The sequence below is a fragment of the Amphibalanus amphitrite genome, unplaced genomic scaffold (assembly GCF_019059575.1).
Source record: "Amphibalanus amphitrite isolate SeventyFive unplaced genomic scaffold, NRLGWU_Aamphi_draft 000016F_arrow, whole genome shotgun sequence".
Lineage (NCBI taxonomy): Eukaryota > Metazoa > Arthropoda > Thecostraca > Balanomorpha > Balanidae > Amphibalanus > Amphibalanus amphitrite.
This window is the reverse complement of record NW_024881512.1, coordinates 1,677,372-1,690,022: the sequence shown is the minus strand read 5'-3', so window position 1 is coordinate 1,690,022 and position 12,651 is coordinate 1,677,372. Positions and strand designations below refer to the sequence as shown.

Genomic DNA, 12,651 nt, shown 5'->3' with positions numbered 1-12,651 from the left:
TAAATAACCGTCTGTTATCGTAGGTATTTTGTTTCGAAGCAATTGAGTTGCGTGACCCGAAGGCCGAAGCGTTGGTCATGCCCCTTCACCACTCATCCCTCCCTTCTTCCCCCACGCGCACCCATGGGAGCAGATTGCAGAACCGTGCGCGGCCCGCGCTCACCGTATATGGGCCGCTGTCCTGCGGTGCAGTATACATTCAGGCGTCAGATCGTGCTGCCATCTAGCGAGTAAAAAGATCGGGCGGGCGGTGCTGAAGGCGGGTTGACGACGCTTCCTACGCCTTAGCCACGACATGAGGCTGGAGATAAATACGGATTGGGATTTTGGAGTTAGCTTTGTGTTATCTAGCGTACGCTTTCGACTCACAGAATTGCTAGTTCAAGTTGTAGTAGGTACTAGTTACCTTCAATGTAGACAAAGTCCGCAACGAATTCGGTAAGTAGGTACTACTATCGAAGCCTGGGAATCGATGACAACCTTCGGCCACTGATTTTTTAATTCCTTAAATTCCCTCGAAACACAACACTTCAGCGGCGATGCGTACCAATTAGTATGCATTCTTCTGGCAAAATACATGACGTTTAGGTAAGTATATATTTACAAATAGATTACACATGTCTCTGACTCACAAACACCTGCTAGGTACAAATAGTCTCAGAGAGAACGCCGTCCATGGAGATCATTTCACATAATCACATCATTTGTGATAATGGAACGGATCATTTTTTTTTTTTTCGGAAACACTAGTCAATAGTTATGTGACCAGCATTGTAAAATGATATACCTAGTGCTATTGCTAAGCATGTTGTTACATTACATTGACACCTTATGTTTTATGGTATTTCAGTTGTAGCTTTGATCACATTTTATTACTGCACAGCCCCTAAAATCTCTGATATGACGTTGTGCATCTGAGTGACGTGCTATCAAGTCGAACAATTAATCATTTGTGTCCTTGAAATCAAACATCAAAAGACCATTTTTAAAGCCAATACGGATCCTGAAACCCGGAATATGACGTTTAATTTCCTTTCGATGATGATGCTTCTATTGATTCCCACACGGATATAAATGTTTTGCTAATACCGATCTACAAAATGACTTAATGGCGACCGCATACTCGTACTTCAATGAACTGAAAGAAGCACGTTTGCTACATAGCTTCTGTTCGGCCGAGACGGGTCGATGCCGGGGGGGGGGGGGGATACAGCTCGTCACCGGTGCAACGGTGGTGCGCCCCGCCTCGTTTCTCGCTGGGTGCCGTTAGGCGCGGTCGGCAGCAGTCCTGTGGTGACCGCCGAGGGGGCAGCATGGGCGCCTATAACGTGTCCGGGAGCGGAGGTCCGGGGGCCGAACTGAGCCGCGAGTGTCAGCTGGAGGTCGAGCAGCAGCTGGACTGCAGCCGGGCCGGGCAGCCGGGCGGACCGGTCTGCTCCCTCAGAGAGCAGCAGGACGATCTCAGAAGGCACCGTTCACGCCGTCTTTCTACTGATCATCGTCTGCATCTTGCTGGCAGTAATCCTGAACATGTCGGTGCTAATCACAATAATCGTCAATAAGAAACTGCATACGCTTTCTAATTACCTGGTGTCACTTTTATGTGCAAATCAGCTTTTCTGGACCTGCTTTCCGGCCATGGAAGCGGATCTGAACCTGCATATCAACCCAATATTCTGTCAGATGCGATTCAACATTGTGAACACCACGACCTCTTTCAACTTCGGTTTGCTGGTGACCATTACCGCTTACCGCTACCTGATAGTGATTCGTGAGCACAGCTATCCGCTGCGGAAGCGAAACATGCTGTTATTCACGGCGCTGGCGGCGCTGCCCACCTGCGTCCGAAGAGTGGCGACCGGGCTGGGCTACTACCGTCCCTGCGGCGCGTTCCTCGCCTGGACCCCGGCCGGCTACATGATCAACCTGGTGGGCGAGCGGCGAGACGCCGATAGCGTCAGGGAGCGGGCCATCATCATCACCGAGTACATCGTCGGGTTCGTCATCCTGGCATTCTGCTATACCAACATCCTGGCGAAGACCATCTGCTCCCGCAAACGTCTGGACAATCACGCCAGCGTTATACGTCAGCCGAGCGGAACGCGGCCGGACCGGACACAGCCGAACGAAGCACAGCCGGGTGGAACACGGCTGAACGGAGCACAGTCAGAGCAGACACCGGGGCCTGCCACCTCGGCCTGCCCGGCCGCGGCCGTCACCCTGCGCGGCCTCGGCCTCCATCCGCGGCTCTTCAGTCGCCGGCGGAGACAGCACCCGGTGCTGCCGTAGATCTCTGAGACCCTGGAGCTGCAGCGCCCGGCCCAGTCGCAGCACGGTGGCCAGCCGACAGATGGACAAGAGGACAAAGCACGAGGATACAGCATGTGCCATCGGACGCGGAGGAGAGGGGCGCAGGCGCCGCCAGGACAGCGCCTTCTGGGACCGGGTGCGACACAGGGGGCGGTGACAGGGGAGTCTCTGAGGCAAGATCAAACGGTCATGCATCCGAGGCAGCTGGATACGACGCCATCCTCCATTCGCTATGAAGATGATAAACACGAAGCTAGGAGAGACGGTGATGTGCCTGGGACTGGCGATACTGGAAGAGCGGAGCACGGGCAGCGCCACACAGAGCCGGGCGGCCAGGGGCGCCGCTCAGTGCCGGCGCCGTGCCGGTGCGGGGGCGCGGCCCGGCCGGCCGGCGGGGTCATGTGCGAGCCGCAGTTGTCGGGCACCAGCGTCAGTGACGGAGTGGTGCTCTCGGCCACGGCGCTATCCGGCACGGCGGGCGGCCAGTCCGGCCGGCCGCCGGCGACTGGGGCGGCCCGCAGGCCGGCGCGGGCCCCCCGGCGCGGCCGGATCGAGATCGTGGCCACCATGACCCTGGTGGCCTTCCTGCTGACTTTCTTCATCTCGTTCACACCGTACGTGGCGGTGGTCTTCTACAAGAACGAGTTCACGTGCATACTGATGCCGGTGACACGAATGCGCCTCTTCATTTTTCTGGTAGCCAGCGGAGGCGTAAATGCTATTTTCAATCCCTTGGTCTGTGTTGCTTTCAGTCGTGATTTTCAAAAGACTTTTCGCGACACATGTTCACGTTTTCTGCGGCGGTTAGAAAGTTGTAAATATTGATATGGTTGTACAGAGCACCATGTGGTCGTTTTTGCTCATCGGTAACGTTCCCGTACCTACCTGACAATTAACGACCACTCAAACCATGCTGCTTATAGGATATTAGTTATAGTTATATAGGCACTTGTACCCTGGGACAATGTGACGCTTTTGCCTTTAGGGGTCAGAAAGGCCCTAACACGAGATTTATTCGATCAATTCATTTTGAAATGCAATTGAAACAATGTTGCGGATCATTGACTCTGCCATCATCACGCTCTTCATTCCACAGCGCGTGGCTAATTATGCGGCTGCCGTATTTAAAGATGTCTTGTATTTAACCCGCGCCCCGTAGGGGGGGGGGGCCGAAACGGCCCCCCTGTCCTTTTCGGTCGATATCTCCTAAACGGCTGGAGATATCGCCACCAAACTTTCAGGACCCCTCCGGGCATCTATTTTACACATTGTAACCAAATATTTTTCTAGAGGCTATGATAGGTTGGCCACAAATGACGTCAGAGTGACGTCATGTTCTGTCATTTTCGACCGAAAAAAGACCTTCGCGAGAAGACCTGTCAGGACTACAGCTTTGAAGATACAGAAAAATGATCAAGACATAAAAGGTGTAAATTGACAGGGCTACAAAACTGCTATCTCGAATTTTTGAAATTTTTGAGTTTTGGCCCAAAAAAATCAAAAAAGCATTTTTTTGGATATATTCGCCAAAAAATCCAAAAAGTTTTTTAAGTTTCGAAAAAAACGGAATATATGTGATAGTGCCTACCGTCTTCTATCTACATACCAAATTTCAGATCGATACCTCGTTTTTTGGCCAAGTTATAGCGAAAAAACTGTTCAAAAATGATGACGTCAAATTTTCAAACTCAATTTTTGACAATTCTAGAACTCGTAGAGCAAAACAAAGACCACCATTAGACTCCCCGTGACGAGCTGCATCGAATCGATGCCCATTTTATGCAAAAATATCAACTTTGAAATTTGACCTAATTTGACCTGACCTTGACCTGACCTTCACCAAAACGTGACCTAGGCTGGCCCCAAAGGCTGCCTAACCCACACAATCGCATTTGTCATGTAAAATGGACCATAAAACATGTATCACACGACACATTCATATTGTGACCCCCGGTGACCTGACCTCGCTGTGACCTGACCTGGTATCAGTGACCTCAGATAGCAAAGTATGTGTTTGACGAACAATGTACCATCGATGGTTTTCAATAAATTACCAATTTACTCGCTTTCACAGCACATTTCTTGAATTGCCTGTGAACGGGGAAAATCTGACCTTTGACCTGACCTGTGACGTCATCAGTTTGACCTAGGTCAATGAAATTTGGTCACAAGGTAGTTCCCGGGTGGGGCTATCGAACGCCGTTTGAATTTTGAAAATCGGCCGGTAACTTTCCGAGATCTTAAGGGGGGGCCGTTTCGGCCCCCCCCCCCTACGGGTGGTAGGGTCCGCCGGTAGCCCTACGGGGCGCGGGTTAATTTTCATATTTTTTGTCATAAACATTATCCTAATATAAATGTTTGTTTAATGCTGGTGGTATTTTTTTTTTATAAATGTTTATAAATGTTCTTGTTTAGGTATGTTAATATATGATTCTAAGGATATTTTCATCGTTTTATTTAGTTTATGAAAAACATTATTGGCAATAATAGCCGTTTTCACGATGGCCACTGACTAGTACACATTTGGTGCAGATTATGTGCATATTTGGTGCAGATTTGGTCAGATTGTGTTATGTGTGTTTCTTAAAAGATATCAGTTTGGGCTGCACAGATGCTAAGTATATGCCTAATTTGTTAAATCATCAGTCATTATTTTTGATTAAACGCTTAAATAAATCGATGTTTCGAAGATATTTATTGTAAAAGAAATTTGGTGCAGATTTGGTCGAATTAGGTGCATTCACCAGATAGCCCGTCATCAAAACGAATAACATTTCTAATGCGGTATTATTATCCAATGTGGATCGCTGGAAAAGTTGATGTTCAATAAATATTTATGTGTGCCTCCCACTAGCTATTGAAAAGAAAAGGGACAAGTAATCGAAACTGCTCCATTGGACCCGCTGGCAACCACGGAGGGGGGGGGGGAGGCAAGTAAGACATGGCACCATGCCCAATTTTTAATGTTAAGCTCCGTCTCTGGCCGCGGTATTGGCGAGTGGGAGTATTTGTCCGTTCTCAGTGACAGTGTCCGTCTATGAGCCGCTCTTTCTCCGCCCCCTCAATGTCCGTCTCTTAGTGCGAGTAGGTATTTGCCCGCCCCCAGTTGCAGTGTCCGTCTGGTGTATTTGTTCGCCAAGTCTGGTAGTGTCCGCCTCTGACTTCTGAGTCTGCATTCTGTTCGCCCTCGCCCCTCAGTGAGGGTTTCCGTATATGAGCAATTGTTTGCCTGCCCTGAGCCCTCACTAAGGGTATCCGACGATCCGCATTTTCTAAATTTATTTTGCGATGTCTGGCGTCACACTGGCAGATCCAGCCCCCCCCCCCCCCCCCTGCTGTGCCCGAATTGACGAAAATATACGTTTTTTAGGGGTAAAAACGAAAACCAAACAACTTCTGTGAAGAAAAGTTTGCTTACACTGCGTAGCAGTGCGCAAGGAATGGAGATCCGATTAGTTTTTTAAGTTGGGAAACGTTTTCGGGGTATGCCCGACCCGCAGCGTCCAAGACCTTTCTCATTTCTGGATCCGCCAGTGTGGCGACTGGCGTTACCGCGTCACCTAAAGGGACCCTCCCACCTTAACATTAGTTTTGAGTTGAGATAGCCAAATTGGTGGCCATGGCCTGAAAATACCGGTTTGGGCATTCACAACATCGAAAAATGCTTTAATTCGGAGATATGGAATTTCAAACTTGCAGTTTTCGGATTCTAAGGGGCTAATGCATTGGTATGCCCCCTTAGAATTTGTGACGTCAGCGGAGATCTAACGATTTTTAAATCTTTTCCTAAAACGTTTGGCAGCACGCGGTGGTATATGCTGCTTTGCGCGCAACAAATGCCGCACTTTCAAATAAAGTCGCTATGGAACAGCGGAGATCCCAAAAAGTAAACAAAAGTAAAAGTCTAATATCTTGAAAACCGGTGAATATTTTTCGATGAAATTTGGTAGATATTCATTTTTGCTCTTTCTGAACCGAGCGACATCACTTTCATGGCAATTCATTAACTTTTTTGAAGGTGGGAGGGTCCCTTTAATTGAATGGCACTTATCGTAATTTGACAGCCACAGGTGCTATCTGATTGGAGCGTGGCAACCACTCAGGCCTCAGCAGTCAGCACCTTTCAATGCTATTATTGAAGGCCCTAAAACATACTATCATTTCGTTTCTGGGCCTCTGGCTCCCATAGAGTCTGAATTTGATGACGTCAACTGGGCTATGACGCCATAAGTTTTCACTCTAGTTTCCTAACAAGATGTGATGCCTAATTATTAAAACCTTGAACAATTACTGGGGACGATTGCGGCCTAGGGTGCGCCATTCGAATTTACGTTCGAATTTTATTTTTCTATAGGTGGCTAAGGCGGTTGGTGGGTTATTATTCCGGGTGTTTGTGTATATTGATATAGGGCAAAGCTATCTTGGTAATTTTTTTTGACAATTATTGTATATCAGTAACGTTTTTCTTGGTAGGTAACTAAGTGGATTTGTATTTTGACCTGTTTCAGCGTTTGATCTCAATAAATTGGCAATTGCTGATGCATGCTCATGCTGTGCCCTTAGAAAACTTGATAATGGTCGGGATTTAGTTTAGCTACCTTCCTACTGACTTTAATTCAGATTGGCTTTAGTGTCTTATACGGCCTTGGCTTTGGTTGGTGTCATGTTGTTATTTTGTTTTTGCGAGACATGCAAGTATCATTTTTTTATTCAGGATGTCAAATAATGTACGAATATGCAAAACCTATCATTGAAAGCTTCTTAGGACTTTATGTAGGACCTCATCTTGACTTTATCTTGACTTTATCAAACATTGCCAGCTGCCATTATGTTTATTTTATTTAAAAAATCCTTGTTAAGATATAACTAGATTCAGAACAAGAAGGGTAGATGCTGTTTGAGGGGTGATTTCTCATCCTTAGCCCTAAAAGCTGTTAACATTTTAAAAGCTTGTTTTTGCCCTCTGATATCCTGTCCATAAAATTATTTATGCAATACAAATGAATTTATTAGATTTTTTTCCATGCAAATAGATTGACAAGTTTTATCATTTTAAGCTGCCTCTTTCCGGAGCACTTCCAAGAGGTTTGTATGCTCCTTTTGCCCTCTCCTTTGATTATGGTCTGCTGTTAGTTCTCCTTGCTTGTGAGCAGTGGCCTGTTTATTGATAATTATGGGTAATTTTAAGTTTGACATGAAGAAGAGCACACAAGTACATGGCTTTCTTGTATTTGGCTTTCTTTTCATCTAGAAGATAAGTAGCTAGGCTGGTCAATATCTGTTGTTGATTCAATATTGAGTCAATATCAGAATTGTCTATAAAAAACAGCAATTTATTGTACTCTCCTGCTTTCTAACACAACAGTAAGCTTTATCTATGATCAAATTGTATTACGTTCAGCCTACAAGTTGCATTAAATTTCAAAGGGAAAATAAGTAGGAGACAGACAGATAAACTGTTTATAATTATCTTACCTGAAATACATGCTTAATGGACACCTCTGTCAGTTTATATGGATCTTTTGGAACATGATATGATATCATTTTATTTAAACTGCCAATTCTATCCTTGTATTGTATCCCAATTTTACTCTGATGACAGTAGTTCAATAAGGCAACTACCAGTACCTACAATAAATCATCTGCTATGTCTGGTTTCATGTTTAACCCGGCAGTTGCTGGGGTATTTCGCCACCCACCGTTTGCTGGGGGGGGGGGGGGCGTTAAACGCCCCCAGCCGATAACTCGAGAACCAATAGGCGCAGCGAAACGCACGAGGCGGCAAACGAAAGAGCGCGACGAGACGCTTCAGATGAGTACTTTAAAGCTGAATTTTGAGGTCACAGGTCGGGTCAAGGTCAGGTCAAACACCTGAAATCGGGCTTTCAGTAGCATGGACTTCAGGACTTCGCAATGGGCGCCTGTCGCCATAAACTCTGTCAAAACGGTGCACAATCCATCTTATAAGGCCTACAAGAGTGTCAGCTCCATATAGGGGTCAGTCAAGCATAGGTCAGGGTCAAGGTCAGGTCAACCGGGTAGGCACATATCCCCGAAAATCAAAACTGATATTCGCAGCCTGTGACACATGTTTTATAGGTAATTTGGGGCGTAGAACACGATGGTGACATTCATTTTATCATATGTGTACTTGTTTGGCTCAAAAAGTTCAATTTAAGAAATTCATGTATCATAGTCACGAATAATTGCCAAGATTCAGTTCAAGATTTTGGAAAATGCGGAACGATAATCAATAATTGAAGATAGCCATTTGATTGATCATGGTATTGGCAGTCTAATAGCGTTTACGGCATGCCTGTATGTCTGTTCTGTGATTTTATAAGATTTTTTGAACATATGCCGTTTTTGGTCGAAAACTCAGAAATCATGACGTCACTAAAACCTCGATATCTCAAAAATTTTCCGACTGATTTTTTTGAAACTTTGTCACAATAAACTTCAATCGATTCTCTACAGGTACCCAAAATTTGGCGCGCCTGCGGCGCGCCATTTTTATGCTATGGCCCGGCGAAAAAAGTGGGGGCGTTTAACGCCCCCCCCCCCAGCAACTCGCGGGTTAAGCTCTTCATTATCACAAAGTTGTATAACCAGGAGATATTAAATGAAAATAGTCATATAGACGGCACTGCGAGCACTGTTAATTGTCTGATCAAAGTACAGCCTATACACTATACACTATACAGTGTCATTGGGCATTTCCCAGTTTTCAAAAGCTGTCCAAACATATTTGCTGTGGCTATTGCTGCTGCTGGGGAGGGACGTTTTCTCATCATTGCTGGCATGCTTGCCACCTAAATTGTGCTGAATATTTCACATGATTTACCTAGCCTGGCTGATTTGTTAACATTCTAAGTGATGGGCACTGCATGCCTTGTGCCTTAGCTATAACTTGCTAGTTCATTCCTAGTTGTGTTTTTATAAGGAACACTGCCCCTGACCCCGCCTGTCGATAGTCGGCGAAGCACACGGGAACGGTCGGACAGACGGGCGCCACCATGCTGAACCAGGCGTCCCGCGAGGCGCTCTACTCGGCCACCTACCTGGAGGACTACCTGGACTGCGTGGAGAACATGCCCGACGACCTGCAGCGCTCTCTGACGCGTCTGCGCGAGCTGGACATCCGCTACCAGTCAGTGCTGGGTGAGCTGGAGCGGCGCCAGGCGGCCGTGCGCCGCGAGTCCAACGAGCAGCTGCGCACGCGCTGCCTGCTGGCTATGCAGCGGGCGCTGATCGCCCTGCAGGAGGCGGCCGACGAGAAGCTGCAGCTGCTGCAGAGCGTGCACGACCTGGTGGACGGCCGCTGCCGTCAGCTCGAGCTCGACTACAAAAACCTTGGTGAGCCACTGCCCCCTGTGGTGGGCCTCAGTTCGCACTAACTCATTCTAAAAGTTAAAACGTCCACCGGATTTATGGTCTTGCTTCTGGTATTGCACAATCAAGTGGTTTGAGTGGAACTGGACAGCACTAGCCGAATCACAGTATGCCGAAAACTGTCAGCGCTGTGTACCTACCTTTTTATTTTCGCGGGTATTTCATTTTTATTTCACTGTGACCAATGTCTACTGGTATTGCTAGACCTTTGCAGTTCGATTTCGAGTTCGAGTTGCAGACCTTGCAAATGTTTTCTTCTTTGTTGAAAAGGCCAAGGGATGAAAAATAAGTGGCCTAAAACCGGTGAGAATACTAGACTTGGGGGTACCCTATGTTGATCTTTATTATGGTGTCCCCCCCCCCCCAAGTCTGAAAGTAGCTCCCGCGCCCCCGTATTTTTATTTGACCACAGCAGACACTCCACAGACGATTCGTGGCTATGTGTCTAAAGTCAGAAGGGAAATAAAATGGGTCATTCATGATTAATGTCGCGGTAAAATACGGGTTAAAGTGAAATACGCCTAACTGACAGACATACCCTTGTACGCACATATACACAAACACATGCCTCATAACTCTATGGCCGGGGAATAATGTCAACACGTCTCGGCGTCTGTATGCTTATGACTGATTGTATATTTCCCCGCAAGTTAACCTTTGCCTCTTTTCAATGCACTATCCGTTTTCAATTTTGATTCGATCTTAGCATACCTAACTCAATCAATTGGTGTAATTAGTCAGGCTGCATCCTACGTTTGTGACATGAGTGACTCCGCCCGGTACTGATAGCACACCGTCTCTGTCCTGTCACCAGATTACGGCAAGGACCAGGAGAACCAGGCGCCGTCGGGCGGCAGCCGGTCGGCCTCTCCGCCGGCCGAGCCGCCGTCTCGCGCCACCCCGGCCAGCGCGGCCTCGGCGCTGCCCCGGCGCCGGCCGCGGCGCGCGCGCGCCGCCGAGCGGGCCTCGGCCGCGGCGGCGGCCGCCGCTGCCGCCGCCGCCGAGGACAGCACGGACGCGAGGGACGCGGAGGAGACACCGACGCGCCCAGCCAAACAGTCGCGCGGCACCGGGTCGGCCGGCCAGGGCAGCCAGAGCCGCGCCGCCAGCGCCGCCAAGCGCCGCAAGCGCAAGGCGCGCCAGGGCCGCGAGGACTCACCGATGGACGTGCCGATCGAGCCCGATGAGCCCACCTACTGCCTCTGCGAGCAGGTCTTCTTCGGCGAGATGATCGGCTGTGACAACGAGCTCTGTCCCATCGAGTGGTTCCACTTCGCCTGCGTCAACATCGTGCACAAGCCCAAGGGCAAGTGGTACTGCCCGCGCTGCCGCGGTGACCGCACCACCGTGATGAAGCCGAAGCACGTGTTCCTCCGGGAGCTGGACCACTACAACAAGCAGAAGCGGGAGGACAGCGACCGCGGCCGGTCGACGCGGGACTGAGCGGCGGCAGTCGTCTCTGGGAGACAGTCCCGAGTGCTGACTGCGCCCTGCGGGGGCCGGGCGGCTCTGATAGGGGGGGGGGGGGGGCGGGACACTGTACAAATGTAGAGCTCGATAGCACGCCGAGTGGATCGGAGGGCTTTTCGGCGAGTCTGGCCGCAGCGGAGGGTGACAGTGCAGTCGCCTCCAGTGACGGTCGTGTTCGTCCGGGTGGACCGTCAGTGAGTACAATCGAACGGGGAGGAAGCCACCCTCTCTCCACCGGCGGAGTGTGTCGCTGTCCCAGCCAGCGTGACCTCAGTAACGTTCACTTGCTGGTACCGTAGCAGTGTGTGTCCCATGAGGTGTCTTTGCAGGCTAGCAATTGTATGCACGGACTTAATGTGGCTTATAAGTGATACTGTCTGTCTAATGTCTATGCGTTGAAAAATAGTATCGGTTCCTTTCGTCCACGACCATTGTATTGCGTTCAAAATGTTACTCTTATTGGCACTGAGTGGTATAATATATTTCGAGCTCATTTCCCACGTATCAGCTTATTTCAAAACGAAACTGAATTGTTTGTAACCCTACTTGTTTTCGTGTCAACACTTTTCGACTAGTCCTGAGGCGTCTTTGGGGAGATTCGTCCCTGCCCCCTCAGCGAAAACAGCGACACAGAGTAAGAAGGCGATTCAAGGCCGGTGAAACGGCACACGCAATCCAGGTGGATTTGACATAACGATGCGTTTTATGTTTTATATCTCGACTTCTCTTGACTCTCAGGCCTGTTTTTACAACGTCCGCCCATGTTTTCAACTACTTGCCTAACAATGCACCGCTATCAGCTCCGCAATTTGGCGTCTTATTTATCCTTAATTTGCCTTGTGAATAGTATGTAGCGTTTATTGACTGCGACGTTACATGCAGTTCCATCGCTACCGTCCCGCAGATTATCTGAGACGATGACATCGTTTGCCGGTATCATACGGAGCCTCGGTCAACCTAACAGCCTCTCGTTACTTTTTTATTTGTGCCTAGCAGGTCATCATTCGGTATTAGAAGACTGTTATTTTGTCATCGTGATGTCGCTTAAAAGGTGGTTCTTTTGATGATTGCGAAACGTTTCTTGTGTGTCGATGTTGGTATATCTTCAGTCAGGCTTTTTACCTTCCCACCAATGTGTTGGCGCTATGGTCGATATCCGTGCTGAAACAGAAGTGAAGTTTATTTCGATACTTGTTTAAGTTCATTAAAGAATATAGCATATGCCGCACCAATTTCGACTTTATTTGTTCGGCTTTCCGGCTGTTTTCAAACACGGAACTAGTTAGATCAGTATTTGACGTACATCAAGTGTTCAGCTGTGTCCTCGTGTGATTAAAAAAGTGCATTTAGCGTTCATGAGGACACCGCGTTGTTGTATGACAGACATGTATCACACGTCACAGCTCATATCCCCTGCCGATGCCTAGTGTAACTGGTGGGGATCACACGAAATATCGCGCAATGACGCCGAAGTGGGGC

General features: G+C 48.4%; 1 protein-coding gene across 1 annotated transcript; it reads left to right on the top strand.

Annotated features, from left to right (window-relative positions):
* Window positions 1–8,918: 8,918 nt before the first annotated feature.
* On the top strand, window positions 8,919–12,404 carry LOC122386856 (inhibitor of growth protein 1-like). Its single transcript, XM_043376535.1, has 3 exons — window positions 8,919–9,666; window positions 10,517–10,632; window positions 10,708–12,404. The coding sequence occupies exons 1-3, from the start codon at window positions 9,327–9,329 to the stop codon at window positions 11,143–11,145; spliced, it is 894 nt and encodes a 297-aa protein (XP_043232470.1). The 5' UTR covers window positions 8,919–9,326; the 3' UTR covers window positions 11,146–12,404.
* Window positions 12,405–12,651: the final 247 nt, after the last annotated feature.